This window comes from Fragaria vesca, linkage group LG1 (assembly GCF_000184155.1).
Source record: "Fragaria vesca subsp. vesca linkage group LG1, FraVesHawaii_1.0, whole genome shotgun sequence".
Lineage (NCBI taxonomy): Eukaryota > Viridiplantae > Streptophyta > Magnoliopsida > Rosales > Rosaceae > Fragaria > Fragaria vesca.
In genome coordinates this window covers 3,928,175-3,941,854 of record NC_020491.1, presented here as the reverse complement: position 1 = coordinate 3,941,854, position 13,680 = coordinate 3,928,175, and the positions used below count along the sequence as shown (strand labels likewise).

At 38.9% G+C, this 13,680-nt stretch overlaps 2 protein-coding genes across 2 annotated transcripts; one reads left to right on the top strand and one right to left on the bottom strand.

The window, feature by feature from the left end:
• The first annotated feature begins 1,245 nt into the window (after positions 1-1,245).
• On the top strand, positions 1,246-5,226 carry LOC101313257 (putative disease resistance RPP13-like protein 1-like). The gene is made up of 3 exons (XM_004288803.1): positions 1,246-1,543; positions 1,774-3,437; positions 4,176-5,226. The coding sequence occupies exons 1-3, from the start codon at positions 1,246-1,248 to the stop codon at positions 4,248-4,250; spliced, it is 2,037 nt and encodes a 678-aa protein (XP_004288851.1). The 3' UTR covers positions 4,251-5,226.
• A 505-nt stretch (positions 5,227-5,731) lies between these two features.
• On the bottom strand, positions 5,732-8,493 carry LOC101312971 (argininosuccinate lyase-like). The gene is made up of 6 exons (XM_004288802.1): positions 8,155-8,493; positions 7,688-8,068; positions 7,229-7,377; positions 6,831-7,122; positions 6,430-6,594; positions 5,732-6,195 (listed from the first exon to the last, which is right to left on the bottom strand). Exons 1-6 carry the CDS (start codon positions 8,491-8,493, stop codon positions 5,938-5,940), a joined length of 1,584 nt encoding a protein of 527 aa, XP_004288850.1. The 3' UTR covers positions 5,732-5,937.
• Positions 8,494-13,680: the final 5,187 nt, after the last annotated feature.

The window sequence follows — 13,680 nt, the reverse complement described above, 5'->3', positions numbered from 1 at the left end:
TACTTCAAGCATATTAGCTCTATTTTGTCTGCTCCTTCACAATGCAGAAGTTGAAACTAACAAAGCAAACAATTCCTGGAGCAAAATGAAATAAAAAACCATCAAGTATTTCATATTGCAGCAAAGCATGTCGAGTTCCTCACCTAGTAATACTTCAGAAGCAAGTAGAAGCACAAAACAATAGGAAATACACGCAGCCAAAATAGACGCCGAAATGGCATTGGAATCCGGCCCAGCTCTCATAAAGCAGCTCGCGTCGTGCAACCAAGGCAGCCGCGGCTGCGCCCTCAGGGTTCTCCTCAAGACCTGGCTCCCCACCCAGCTCAACCTCTCCGACGACGACATGAGGAAGCTCTAGAAAGGCCTCTTCTACTGCATGTGGCACGCCGACAAGGCCCCCGCCCAGGCCCAGCTCATCGATCGCCTCTCCTCTCTCCTCCACAGCCTCCACCTCCCTCTCGCCGTCGAGTACTTCTCGGCGTTTCTACTCACCATGCGCTGCGAATGGTCCGGCATCGACATGTTGAGGTTAGACAAGTTTTATCTCTTGATTCGTAGATTTGTGAGTTGCTGGTTTGGTTTGATGAAGAGTAATTCGTGGGATTTGGAGATGGTGAAGAAATTGAAGAAGTGTAAGAAGAGTGAGGAACTATTACTATTGTTTTGTGCTTCTACTTGCTTCTGAAGTATTACTAGGTGAGGAACTCGACATGCTTTGCTACAATATGAAATACTTGATGGTTGTTGATTTCATTTTGCTCCAGGAATTGTTTGCTTTGTTAGTTTCAACTTCTGCATTGTGAAGGAGCAGACAAAATAGAGCTAATATGCGCAGAGTAGCTGTATTGTCGCCTGTTAAGAACAGATTCAAACCGAACTACCCCATTAAAGGGTCATGGCGCCAACTATTGTATAAATTGGAGGGAGAGACTGAACAGACGAAAATACCCTGCAAAAGATGTCACCTGGCAAGCTCTGTAACGGAGCTAACATCCCCCGTTAGCCCCAGATGGATCTTATGTCGGGGTCAAAATGTGGGATACGTTTTGAAGTTTTAAAAGGTGGGATACCAAACCTTTACTTCGTTAAAAGGTTAGATACGGTCCGGACTTTTTTCCCTCACTGACCAAGTGAGACTATTCCACCAGAAGACGTGAACAGAGCTCTTTTATCTTCTAACATCCCTCGTTCATTATTTTCCTTTTTTAACTGAAGAGTTTGTCTGGTCTTCCTCCCCAAAACGCGATGGATTCGCCGCCGGAAAAGGATGACCGTTCCCATCGCTGGCGCTCTTCTACTCTCAAACTCAACAAAGACTCCGTCAAAGTGAAGAAGCGAAGGGCCCGTACCGCTGTGTACACCGTTGAAACGAGCGAATTTAGGTCCTTGGTCCAGAGCCTCACCGGCCCGTCGCGCTCTCCGCCTCGCACACTCAGCTCCACCGGAAAGAGCCTTCCTTTACCGGATCAGAAGCATTTGGCCACTAGGTCAGCTACATCTGCTAGTACCATCACGTTGGACGACGACATGGATAACGAGCAAGGTATCAAACTTGTTTCATTTGTTTATCAACTTCCGATCTACTAAAAGCTTACTCTTACGTCTAAAACAAATTGTGAAAAATAGATAAGCAAGGTTAATACTCTTAAAATTTAAGTAACTTGAAGAAATGTACTAATCTAAAAATGTGGGTTTGATCGAAAGTTGTTGAATTTGTATTGTTCTCCGATTTTACATGTGTACTACATTTCCAATGAACTTGATTTTTTGCAGGAAGAGTTATTTATGCAGATAAAGAACCCGACGGTTTACCGGACGAGTTAAAGGGGTTATCTATGTATTTCTCTCTCTTCCCATCAGATTATGAGTTTAGAAGAGATGAGTTGGTTCAAATGTGGATGGCTGAAGGCTTTATTGACGAGAGCCAAAGAAAGACAACGGAGGACATTGGTTGTGCTTATTTCAATTCCTTAGAAAAGATAGGCTTTCTTGTGCCCTCTAGATGTGATTTCAGTGTGGATTTTGATTCAGTGTGTTCGGTACCCTCGTATAACCCTGGAAAATTGTTGTTCAAGGTGAATCCTATCAAGCTTTCAGAGTTGATAAACACAACTGCTCCGGTGGATTATTTCGCTGCTGTGGCTGGTAGTTTGGATGGAGACTTGGAATTGACACAGCATTTGTCTTTGAATTGTAAGGACATTGATCAGATGACTTTTGGAATTCTCAAAAATTTTAAGCATCTGCGCACGCTCCTACTCCTCTCTGGCCATGAGTCTTCCATCAAACATATTCCTCGTGATCTGTTTTTGAACTTAAAGGATTTGAGAACACTGAATTTGAGTCGAACACTTATTTCGGAGGTGCCAAGTTCCATTCGAAATATGAAATCATTACGATATTTGGATCTCTCCAATACTCGCGTTACGCAGTTGCCAGAGTCAATAGATTCTCTTCGCCATTTGCAGACTATAAAACTAAGAGGCTGTGTGCACTTCCTTCAGTTGCCAAAAGGCATGAAGAAGCTGATCAATCTACGACATATGGAATTGGATATCATTCGGCAATTACGTGCCATGCCCCCATTTTTAGGAAACTTAACTAACCTTCTGACTTTGTCAGCATTTCTAGTTGGTCGAGAGGAGGGGTGTCGGATTGGAGAGCTTCAGAATTTGAATAATCTTAGGGGAGTACTTCGCATTTCAAGGCTTGAAAATGTGTCAGATAAGGATGAGGCTAAGGAAGCTGCTTTGATTAATAAGCAATACCTCCAAAGGCTAGAGCTTCGTTGGAGTAATGTGTTCATAGAGAAAATAGAGGAGCAACAGAAAATCCTTGATTGTCTTCAACCCCATGCTGGTCTTAAAGAGTTACAGATACAACACTATGCCGGGTCAACACTTCCAACTTGGATAAGCCATCCATCTCTTTCTGCACTTGTTGTTCTTACTCTATACAGATGTATTAATTGTCAACTTCTCCCGTCTATTGGCCAGTTACAAATGCTCAAATCTCTTTCTATTATAGAGATGAATGAGGTGAAAGAAATCAACCATCAGTTTTATGGAGGTGGACTAGTTGATCAAGCATTCCATGCATTTCCAAAACTTGAGATATTAGAAGTTGACATCATGTTCAATTTGAAAGAGTGGAAGGAAGTAAAGACAGGTGACTTTCCATCCCTACTTAAACTCACAATGGACTCTTGCCCCGAACTTGACAGTCTTCCATCACTTTCTTGGCTGAAATCCCTCAAGCATTTGGAGTTCAGGCGTTGTCCAAAGCTTCTGTCCTTACCTTCTGATGGACTACCAACTTCACTTGAGTCTTTCATAGTAATAGATTGCCCTGAACTGAAAGAATGGTGCCACAAGGTGGAAGGTGAAGATTGGAGTAAAATATACCATGTCCCCAGCATATGGTTTGATTGTGAAGAGGTAAATCAAAACACGCATAAAAAATTAAAAAAATTAAAATGGTTCTCAATTATTTGCTTCTTGTACTGATCTGAACCATCTATGTAAAATTGTAAATGCTATATATGAGCTTCTTTGTTCTTCTTTTTTTTTTTTGGTTCAAAATGTATAGTTTAGTTTGTTCACTAAATGATTAAGATATTAAAAATTACTCTTTTGATAAATGTATGAATACGTTGATTGCGTTATTGTAAGATAGCTATGCATTGGAGGTGTAGACAAGATGTTAATCGTCTAGGGATTTTTAGAGATATGCTTTAAAGTTCTACAACATGGTATTGCCAGAGAAGTAGTAGATGGTAACATGAGAGAAAATGGGATCAAAAGTTCAGAGCATGATTTGATGCTGTAAGTTTAGTCTGGTGTATATTGGCATATTTAAGAACATTTGTGTGTTTCAGTGGACATGCAGTCATGCAGATTAAGAGTAATGAGATTCTCGTTTCCTTGATGACAATCAGGAAATTCAGTAGTTTTCAACTAAAAACCATTACAAAATGTATGTTGAATTTGTGATTGATTTTCTTGTGTAATTTTATGTTTTGTTTTACTTATCAGCTAGAATTTATGTCTTGCCATTTTAACCTCAGATCTCTTAGTCTTATGTATAAATTTGATGCATGTTTGAAGGAATACATTTGAAGCTGGTTTAATTGCATTCTGAAATAGTTTCTGACTAGGTTGATCATTGCCCATCAGGTAAGATCCAAGTCCCATCGTAGGCCTGGAACATCAGGAGAGATTTCTGAGGTGAATATGGAATTGGATGGATGAAAATCAACTCTCTGTTCATACCTCGAGCATCTTAAGTTTTCAAGAATATTCTTGAAGATCTATCCCTGAAAGATGATCTTTACCAATTGCCTGCTATGATGGCAATGTTCGTGCAATTGAGGTGCTCCATTTTTACATTCCTGCTGGAAATACAGAGCTAGCCTTCGTCTTTACTAAGCTATCAAGCCTCTAGTCTCTATGATACTCGGAAATTTTGGTACTTGCGGGACTCAAATCCACAACTGCTGCCATATGCATGATTCGTTGGCTGGCTTTTGTGCTTATCAAACAAGTCAATATAGCATTGCAAGGCTACAACTGGTTGTTGCTATGGTTTCAGTTCATCTTCACTTAAGTGCAAACTCAGACACATATTATGGGTTTTCCAACCTGGTATGTACTGGCCTAAATCCAGTATCCCTGTAAATGGAATTATTGATATTTGTTTGATTGTGAATATGATTTCCTATCAAATACATCTTCCTATATTTAGAATAACTGTCAACTAACTCCAACTCGCATTCTTGTTCTGTCGATTGACCTGTCCAAGCAATTAGGAGTTAGCTGATGCATGTCGGGTTCCCTGCCTCTACTGAGCACAGCTTTTCAAACCACATTGTTGACAGGTGGGAGATTCAAGACTATTCGGCCTCTATCTTCGGGGAATTCTGGGAAGTAAATTGTTTCGTTGGAAATCCATGACATGATTCTAGTATACGCACCACCTTTGTTAGTAATTCTTGTGAAATGAAACCAAGAATACTAGATATAGCTTCCGGATCAAGAGGTTTAGCTGCACAAACCTGCTCCATAGTTGTAGTTCTTTTCATGATTGATTTGTGTAAGGTAAATGCCTGATGTACACAAGGCCCAGTTCTACGGTTGAGACAAATAGAGTTCCGACAACTGTCTTGTGCAGAGATAACATCAGCTAGAGGGATTTAAAAGAAACAGAGTTCTCTTGTCGGAAAAAAAGAAAAAAAAAAAGAAAAAAAAAAAACACTGTTCTTGGGGAAGGAGCAGCGATGGTTTTATAAAGGGTCTCCGCTGTATAATGGGATTGATTGTTTGTGTATTCCTTTTACAACAGTTAACAATGGCAGGTTGTTTGCTGCACAAGATTCAGTTTTTCTTTTTGAAAGGAAGATTCTGTTTTTCTTTGGTGTACGAGTAATATCTAAACTGGTGTGGCCTTCCATTGGAGGCACCTGCTATATTCAGTGAGACGCACACCATACGGTGTCTAGGCGACAAGAGGGGCAAAGAAGGTCCAATGAAAGTCTTGCTAGGATTAGGCATTTTTTTTTTGTTTAGGATGTGATGAGTAATGAGTTGTCTTCCGACTTTTCTAGCTTGACCTAGTACATATTTATATCAATGAAGGTTATTTCCACTCCAGCTAAAAGTAAACCGGATGCGGAAATGAAAATATAAATTCATCTAAAGAGAAGCGGTTCATACATGGACCGATTTGGTCCTAACGGAAAAAGAAAAAGGAAAAAAAAAAAAAAACAACAACAACAAATCGATCCTGGGGCCTAACAAACGTGATCTCATCTTTCATACTGGCTCAACTCACCTATTCCAGACGATTAGATCTTCTACGAACCACCTTCAATGATAGTTTTTTAGTAGTGGCTTATATTGTTAGCACTCCAATTTATATATCTCTAGCACAATCCGTTTGTCAGGCCCCTTTGGTGAGTCCGAGTTTAGTAACCCAGTGATCAAGTTGACTGGCAACACATTCTGACCCTGTCGAACCATATGAGCTGAACTTTTTAACTGCATTCTCTACTCCAAGAAACTCATATACATCCTTGTCAAACACCGGATTTATGCTTTTCAGCTCATCGAGATTTAACTCTTTAAGTTGGCAACCTTTTGAGACGCAAACAGCTACTGCCCTTCCAACTATGTCATGAGAAGTTCTGAAAGGTATGCCCTGTATAAAGAATCAGAAGCAACTTCATTAACAATTATTAGAGGGGAATAATGAGTAGGACATTCTGTCTATTCTCTATAGACAGGCATTGAATCAGTGACCAAGAGACTAGTAATAGTCACAAAGTCTACAGCGGAATGCCCGTATAATATTGACTGATAACTAGAGTTCAAAACTAATAACATTTTAAACTCATCTAGCAGGTAAAAAAGAAGGTTGATCAATAAAACTTGCCTTCTTCACAAGATAATCAGCAAGAGTGGTGGCATCAAGATGACCAGCAGGTAAAGCCTTTTGTATTCTCTCCTTATTGAAGGTAATGTTCTGTGCAAACTCCGCAGACACTTCAAGCATCCCCAAAATTGTCTTCACACTGTCAAAAACAGGCTCCTTATCTTCCTGTCAAGATCAAAGAAACAAAAAGAATTCTGTAAATCACTAGATCATACTCGTGATCTCGTGGGACGAAATATTACATTATACAACATGCATGAACAGTTTCAGATGTAAGAACATGGGTGGAAGAGCCCAAAATGAACTATCATTGCAAATGGATGAACTTGTTATCCTTTAAACCAACTAAAGAGGCGTACTGGATTTTTCCCTAAATGGAATGATGATAGAGATCAATATACCTGCAAATCACGATTGTAAGCAAGAGGAAGTCCTTTGCACAACATGAGAAGCGTAACTAGATCTCCTACTACCCTAGCAGATTTTCCACGAACAAGTTCCATTGGATCTGGGTTTTTCTTCTGAGGCATAATGCTACTTCCAGTTGAAACTGCATCACTTGGTGTGATAAATCCAAACTCTTCTGAAGCCCACAATACCCATTCCTCACCAAGGCGGGAGAGATGAATGGCTGTAATTGAATTCGCGGAAAGAAATTCCAAGACAAAGTCTCTGTCTGAAACTGCATCGATACTGATATCAAGAAAAAATTTAATAATAAGTACAATATAAAAAGTACGTATTGAATCCCATATCAAGAACTTTGACCCGAAACAATGGGTAATGACAAGTGATGAACCTATTCCTCATAGGAGCAGTGAAGCCTAAAGCATCAGAGGTCATAAAACGATCGATTGGAAGTCCAGTGCCAGCCAATGCACAGGCACCTAGAGGGCAAAAATTCAACCTCTCTTTGCAATCTAGTAAGCGACCAGCATCACGTTCAAGCTACATAACAAAAGCATGCCCACATTTAATTTCTTTTAAAAACCAAGCATCACATGGCAACACACATTCAAGAACAAAAACAGCCCACTATTACTGCAATGCATATAATAACTGTAAAACAACACAATAACTAAAGCGCCGGAAACAATCAAAACTACTTACATCAATAAATTAACAAATACACTTCCTTTCTTCTAATAACACCTTTCCACCTAAGAATCAAATATACACTTAGCTATACATATTCTTACACGAAAGAAACAAGTAAAGGACATGCATTGTGCATAGCTGTGCAGATAGAGAGACAAACCTGCTCAACAAACGCCAACAGCAAATGCTGAAGCAAAACAGGCTGAGCCCTCTGCAAATGCGTGTACCCCGGAACAATCAAACCCTCATTCTTCAGCGCCAACTGGACCAACGAAACCTGCAGATGCTTAATCTGCACAAGAATCGCCTCAATTGCATCCCTACACCACAGCCGAAAATCAGTCAAGACCTGATCGTTCCGGCTCCTCGCCGTATGCAGCTTCTTGGCCGCCTCGCCGATCAAATCCGTCAGCGCCGCCTCAATGTTCATATGCACGTCTTCCCTATCAGTCCTCCACTCAAACTCGCCGCTCTCAATTCGCCTCTGAATCTCCGTAAGCCCCTCGTGGATGCTATCCCTATCCTCCGCAGTCATCAATCCCTAACAGCACAAACCAAAATCAAAACCCTAAAAATTGAGAGAAACTGAGAAAATTGAGAGAGAGAGAGAAGTGAGGTTTTAAGGACCTGTTTGGCGAGCATGGAGGCGTGGGCCTTGGAGCCGAGGATGTCATGCTTGTAGAGGGCTTTGTCGAAGGAGATGGACTCAGTGAAGCGCTCGACGGCGTCGGTGACGCCTTCCTCGAAGCGGCCGCCCCAAAGCTTGGCCTCCTTGGGCTTCGCGGCGGCGGCGGCGGCGGCGGCGGCGGAGGATTGGCCCTGGGCGGCGGCGCAGTGGACGACGTCGAGCTTCGGCATGGGCCTGTAAGAGGAGGGAGTGAGGGAGAGTTGGGGCCTGGGGTGGTCGAGTGAGGAAGAGAAGAGGGGGAAGGAGGCGGTGGTGTTGAAGACTGACAACGACTCCATTATTATCGAAGACGGCGAGCAAAAGGCGGAGTAGGATTTTGGTAGTTAAAAGTGAGGCATTCTGCGAATCGTGGGGTTTTTATTGGGCCGGGGCGGCTCGGCCCAGATATTAACCTAAAGGTAATAGGTCGTAGTGATTTTAAATACAACGGTCGAAATAAGAGTTGTGAATCTTCGATTTGTATATTCCTCATAGTTGGGGACAGTTATATAGATAGGTCTGCTAGTATGGTTGAGATAGAAGTGGAGCTTTACCTGTGATTGATAAAGAGAGTATGATATGAACACCGAGATTCTCTTTAACTCAACCAAAGAATGCATTTCCTTCTGATAATAAGTACCAAATCAAACTCACCATTGTCCACAGTAGAATTTGAAGGGTGGAGAAACCCTTGCATTACTTTTATTTCCTTAACAGTCTCCTATATAGCAGCACCCTGAACTCTATGGTATAATCTTGTGAACAAAAGCTCACTATTGTATCTGCTTCTAACAGTTCACTAATTCGATGGAGATTTCTCGCAAATACTCTTTTTAGTTTGAAAGTAACAAAGAAATTCCGAAATCTATCTAGTGAAATCCCTTATGCACAAGAGAAAGAAAAATCACAAGTCTTGATTGATAACCCCTGATGAATTGAACCCTAATTTTTCTAGCTCTTTGTTGTTCCTTGGTGAATCTTTCATCAGGGTTTTATACGAACCACACAAATGAAAATGCAGGGAGGTGGGAATCAAAGTATCACCAAAGCCAGCGGAGGCAATCTCCAAGTTCTGAAGCCCTTTTAAAACACCACAAGAGAAATGGAGATTCATATTTGGTATTTGTACTGCCTTGTTTTCAGCCGAGGCCTCGGAATCTTCTTGAGATACGTCTCCATTTTCCCGCAGACGGATCAAGAGACATGAACGAAAGCCAACGAAACCAATTATCTTGCAACCCTATATAGTATGATTGGTCTTCAAATTGTCTAGCTGCTCAGACCAGCAATCCTTGCGGATGAAGTGAAGGGTTTTGCTCCATGCATGCATGTTTGTTGAGCGGCTAGGTTCTTTTTCATTTTTATTTTGTCGGGAGTGAGATAATATAGAAGACTATCTACCTAGCTCCCCGGCCCTTAGAACTGTTTTTCATGTGAGTAATTGATCGAACCCTTAAAAATCAAAATCAAAATCAAACTCTTCATGATGTGTTGAAATGTCGAGACCAATAATTCACAATAACTTATGACAAGAAATGTGAAAGGTTCATGAGTTGGTGAAAGGTTTCATGAGTTAGTAACTCTTAAGTTACACAAGGTATATAGATGATTTTTGATTTATGGTGAATGCATAAAGTCATGAGTTATAGAAGACTCATGAAGCACCATTAAATAGGAGAACACTAATGAGTGATTTAGAGGGTTCATTCTTAAGTCTATATAAGGAAAAGTCATTTACTTATTCCCATCATCTCATCTCAAGTATCTCATCCATTCTAATCATCTTCATTCAAGTAGAGAATGAAGAGTGTCCACTCCAAATTAAGTTAAGAGTGTAGTAGTTTATAGCAAAACAAGTGCGAGAGAGAGGGTTTCCTTCAAGTGGTGTTGTTGAAGTTGTGTATCTCTTGTACCAATTATTTTATAGTAGAAGTTCTTGTTGTTGTTGCCCTGTGGACATAAGCACATTGCCGAACCATATTATATTTTGTGTTCCTTTTCGTCTATTTATTTACTTCTTTGCATATTTATCCTTTTTTGTGGTTTGAGTTATTACTTTCATTATATTATTTTGGGCCAATGATAAAATGGTACATTTAGAAGTAATGAATGATAAAACTTACCACAAATGTTCCTTGATGATAAAACAATACACCCATTTAAATTCTTTAAACCGTTGCCCATAAATTTTAAAAAAATTACATATCATGCCACTGACAAAAATAATAACATATTAACCATTATCAATCTCTCTCACTCACTCTCAACTCATCTCCCTCACACACTCTCTCTCTCTCTTCTCTTTCTCTCTCTCCGGCGAATCACTCTCTCCGGCAAACCCGTCTTCCTTTACCGAGAGATTGATGCCGTTACCAAAGTGAGCTCAGAGAGAACATATCTAGAAGTACACGACGGAGCTCTCCGCCGTCGTCATCGACGATTTCATCCTCTTTGATTTTTCTTTCATCCTTCAACAAATCTCTTATGTCATGGCTTTTCGGATTAATTTCGATCATCGTCTTCAGCTTACAAGGTAAGCTAATATGTTTCTCTCTTCTTTATCAATTGATTGCTTTTTCTTTTTTATGTGATTAAAACTAGAAATAGAAAAAGAAGCTTGAATTCATGGGTTTTATTGTATTCTGGGTATGTTAGAAAAAGAATGTTGTGTCATGAATCTTTTATTGATTAAATTGTAAATGCATGTTTGTTTAGGATGTTTAATTTGTGTTATGTTATTTGGTTATGCACACAAGGTGTTTGAGGAAATGTCTGTGAATGAATTTTGGTGTTTTTGCTCGATGAGAGCGCAGTGGACCTTGATGTGCTAGTGAGGGCTGACCTTCTTAAGTTCTTGAGCAATGAATGTGAGGAAAGAGATGCTACACGTTGCAAAGAGATGCACATAAAAGATGAAAGCTTAAGAAATACCAAATTCTGCCCAGATTTTCAGTCAAATTCGACGTCAAATTGCGAGCAGCTCAGAGCGACCTAAGAAACTTGCCTTATATCAACGGAAAGCTAGAAGAGTATAGTTTCCAGAACATTTCGCGGATCGTTGATAGCTATTTTGTAGAGAAAGTTATAGCCGTCGAAAAGAGGGAAGGTCATTCTGCAGAAAACTGAAAAATGAAGGAGAAAAGTCTACTAAGCAAGTGTTTAAGGAGATGCAAAGAGTTGGCGGTTTTGTTGAACAGTTAAATGAAAGATTATTTGTATGGAACATATCTCTATTTATTAAGCTTGATGTTTCTGTTTTTGGGTTCTTCATTTTCAACACTCAAACAACTTCATAATGTTTTATACTTATGCATCTTGCATTGAGGGAAGGTAGTGATAAAGTCATATTGAAATCAATGTTAAATGCACTGAAGCATGGTGACAATAATGGTTCCATTTCCCTTTCTACTCTATTTTGTAATGAATTTTGGATTAAACGATGAATGTGGAAAGCCAGAGTTCTAAGAGTTGTGTTAACACTAAATTGTTTTCCTAGGTATTCTTAATTTGATGATTTACAATTAATACAGATTGCTTTACTTTGCCATATTCTGTGTGAGAAAAAAGAAGAAGTGTAGCCTGTTATGTAGAATGTATGAAGCTACACATGTAACTATCAGTCGGTAGTTACATGGATAGTTACATAAATGGATAGTTACATGCATAGTTACATGAATAGTTACATGCATAGTTACATAGATAGATACATGAATAGTCACATTGATTGTTAGATAAGTAGCTTAATGTAGATACACAAGTCATTTACATAATAATAATTGCAGCGTCCCGCTGCATATTAGAACAAAAATCTATTAAAATCCATGTAACTAGCAATGTAACTACCTAGGTAACTAGCAATCTGTAGTTACATGGATAGTTACATTGATAGTTACATGGATAGTTATATTGATGGTTACATGGGTAATTACATGCATAGTTACATGGATAGTTACATAGATGGATAGTTACATAGATGGATCGTTACATAGGCAAGTACACAAGTGTAGCATGCATGTAACTACCTAGACAACTATCAATCTGTAGTTATATCAATAGTTACATGCATAGTTATATGGATAATTACATTGATAGTTACATGGATAGTTACATAGGCAAGTACACAAGTGTAGCATGTATGTAACTACCCAGGTAACTATCAATCTGTAGTTACATGGATAGTTACATGCATAGGTACATGGATAGTTAAATGGATAGTTACATTGATAGTTACATAGATGAATAGTTACATAGACAGTTACATTGATAATTACATGGATAGTTACATAGATGGATAGTTACATACATAGTTATAGTTACATAGATAGTTACATGCATAATTAGATGTATGGTTACATGGATGGATAGTTACAAGATAGTTACATGGATGGATAGTTACATTGATAGTTGCATGCATAGTTACATGGATAGTTACATAGGCAGGTACACAAGTGTATGTATGTAACTACCTAGGTAACTATCAATCTGTAGTTACATGGATAGTTACATAGATGGATAGTTATATAGATGAATAGTTACATAGACAGTTACATTGATACTTACATGCATAGTTACATAGATGAATAATTACATACATAGTTACATTGCTAGTTACATAGTTACATAAATAGTTACATGCATAATTACATGCATAGTTACATAGATGGATAGTTACAGAATAGTTACATGGATAGTTACATAGATGGATATTTACATGGATAGTTACATGGATGGATAATTACATTGATAGTTACCTTCTTGTGCCCGTCATGTATGTAACTACCCAGGTAACTATCAATCTGTAGTTTCATGCATAGTTACATGGATAATTACATCGATAGTTACGTGCATAGTTACATACACTTTTGGGTGGAGTAATAAAATTAGATGAATTTGAATGAATTGAATTCGTAGTGTGGAGTAATAAAATTGGATGGATCAATGCATACACTTTTGGGTGTGTAGAAGATTTGAGTGTAGAAGATTTGAGGAGAATGGTTGGTAAATGGGTGATCAACCATGCTTGGCAAGATATGAAAGAGCAGTAGTTGGAGTCTGCTGCATATTTTAGAACAAGATTTGAAACCATTATATGTTAAACTGGTAAGAGCATGACAAATATGATGACCAGTAAGATGATACATGGAAGGTTATGTTAGTATAAACAAATAAATACTGGAAAGGAGCTTAGCTTTATTACCTAGTAATGAGGTCTTGTATGACTCAATATCACTAGAATTGTCTAAAGATGAGGATATATGTATGAATATAACACTATCACATCCTCGTAAGCACATCAAGGTCTACTTTGATCTATCGAGTAGAATCATGCACCTTAATTCTTTCATAGACATTTCATCAAACACTTGGTGTGCACCTTAATTCATTCATAGACATTTCATCAAACACTTGGTGTGCATGACCAAATAACATAACACAGATCAAATAGAACAAGCAAATATTCATTTACAATCTAAGCAAAGTAAAAA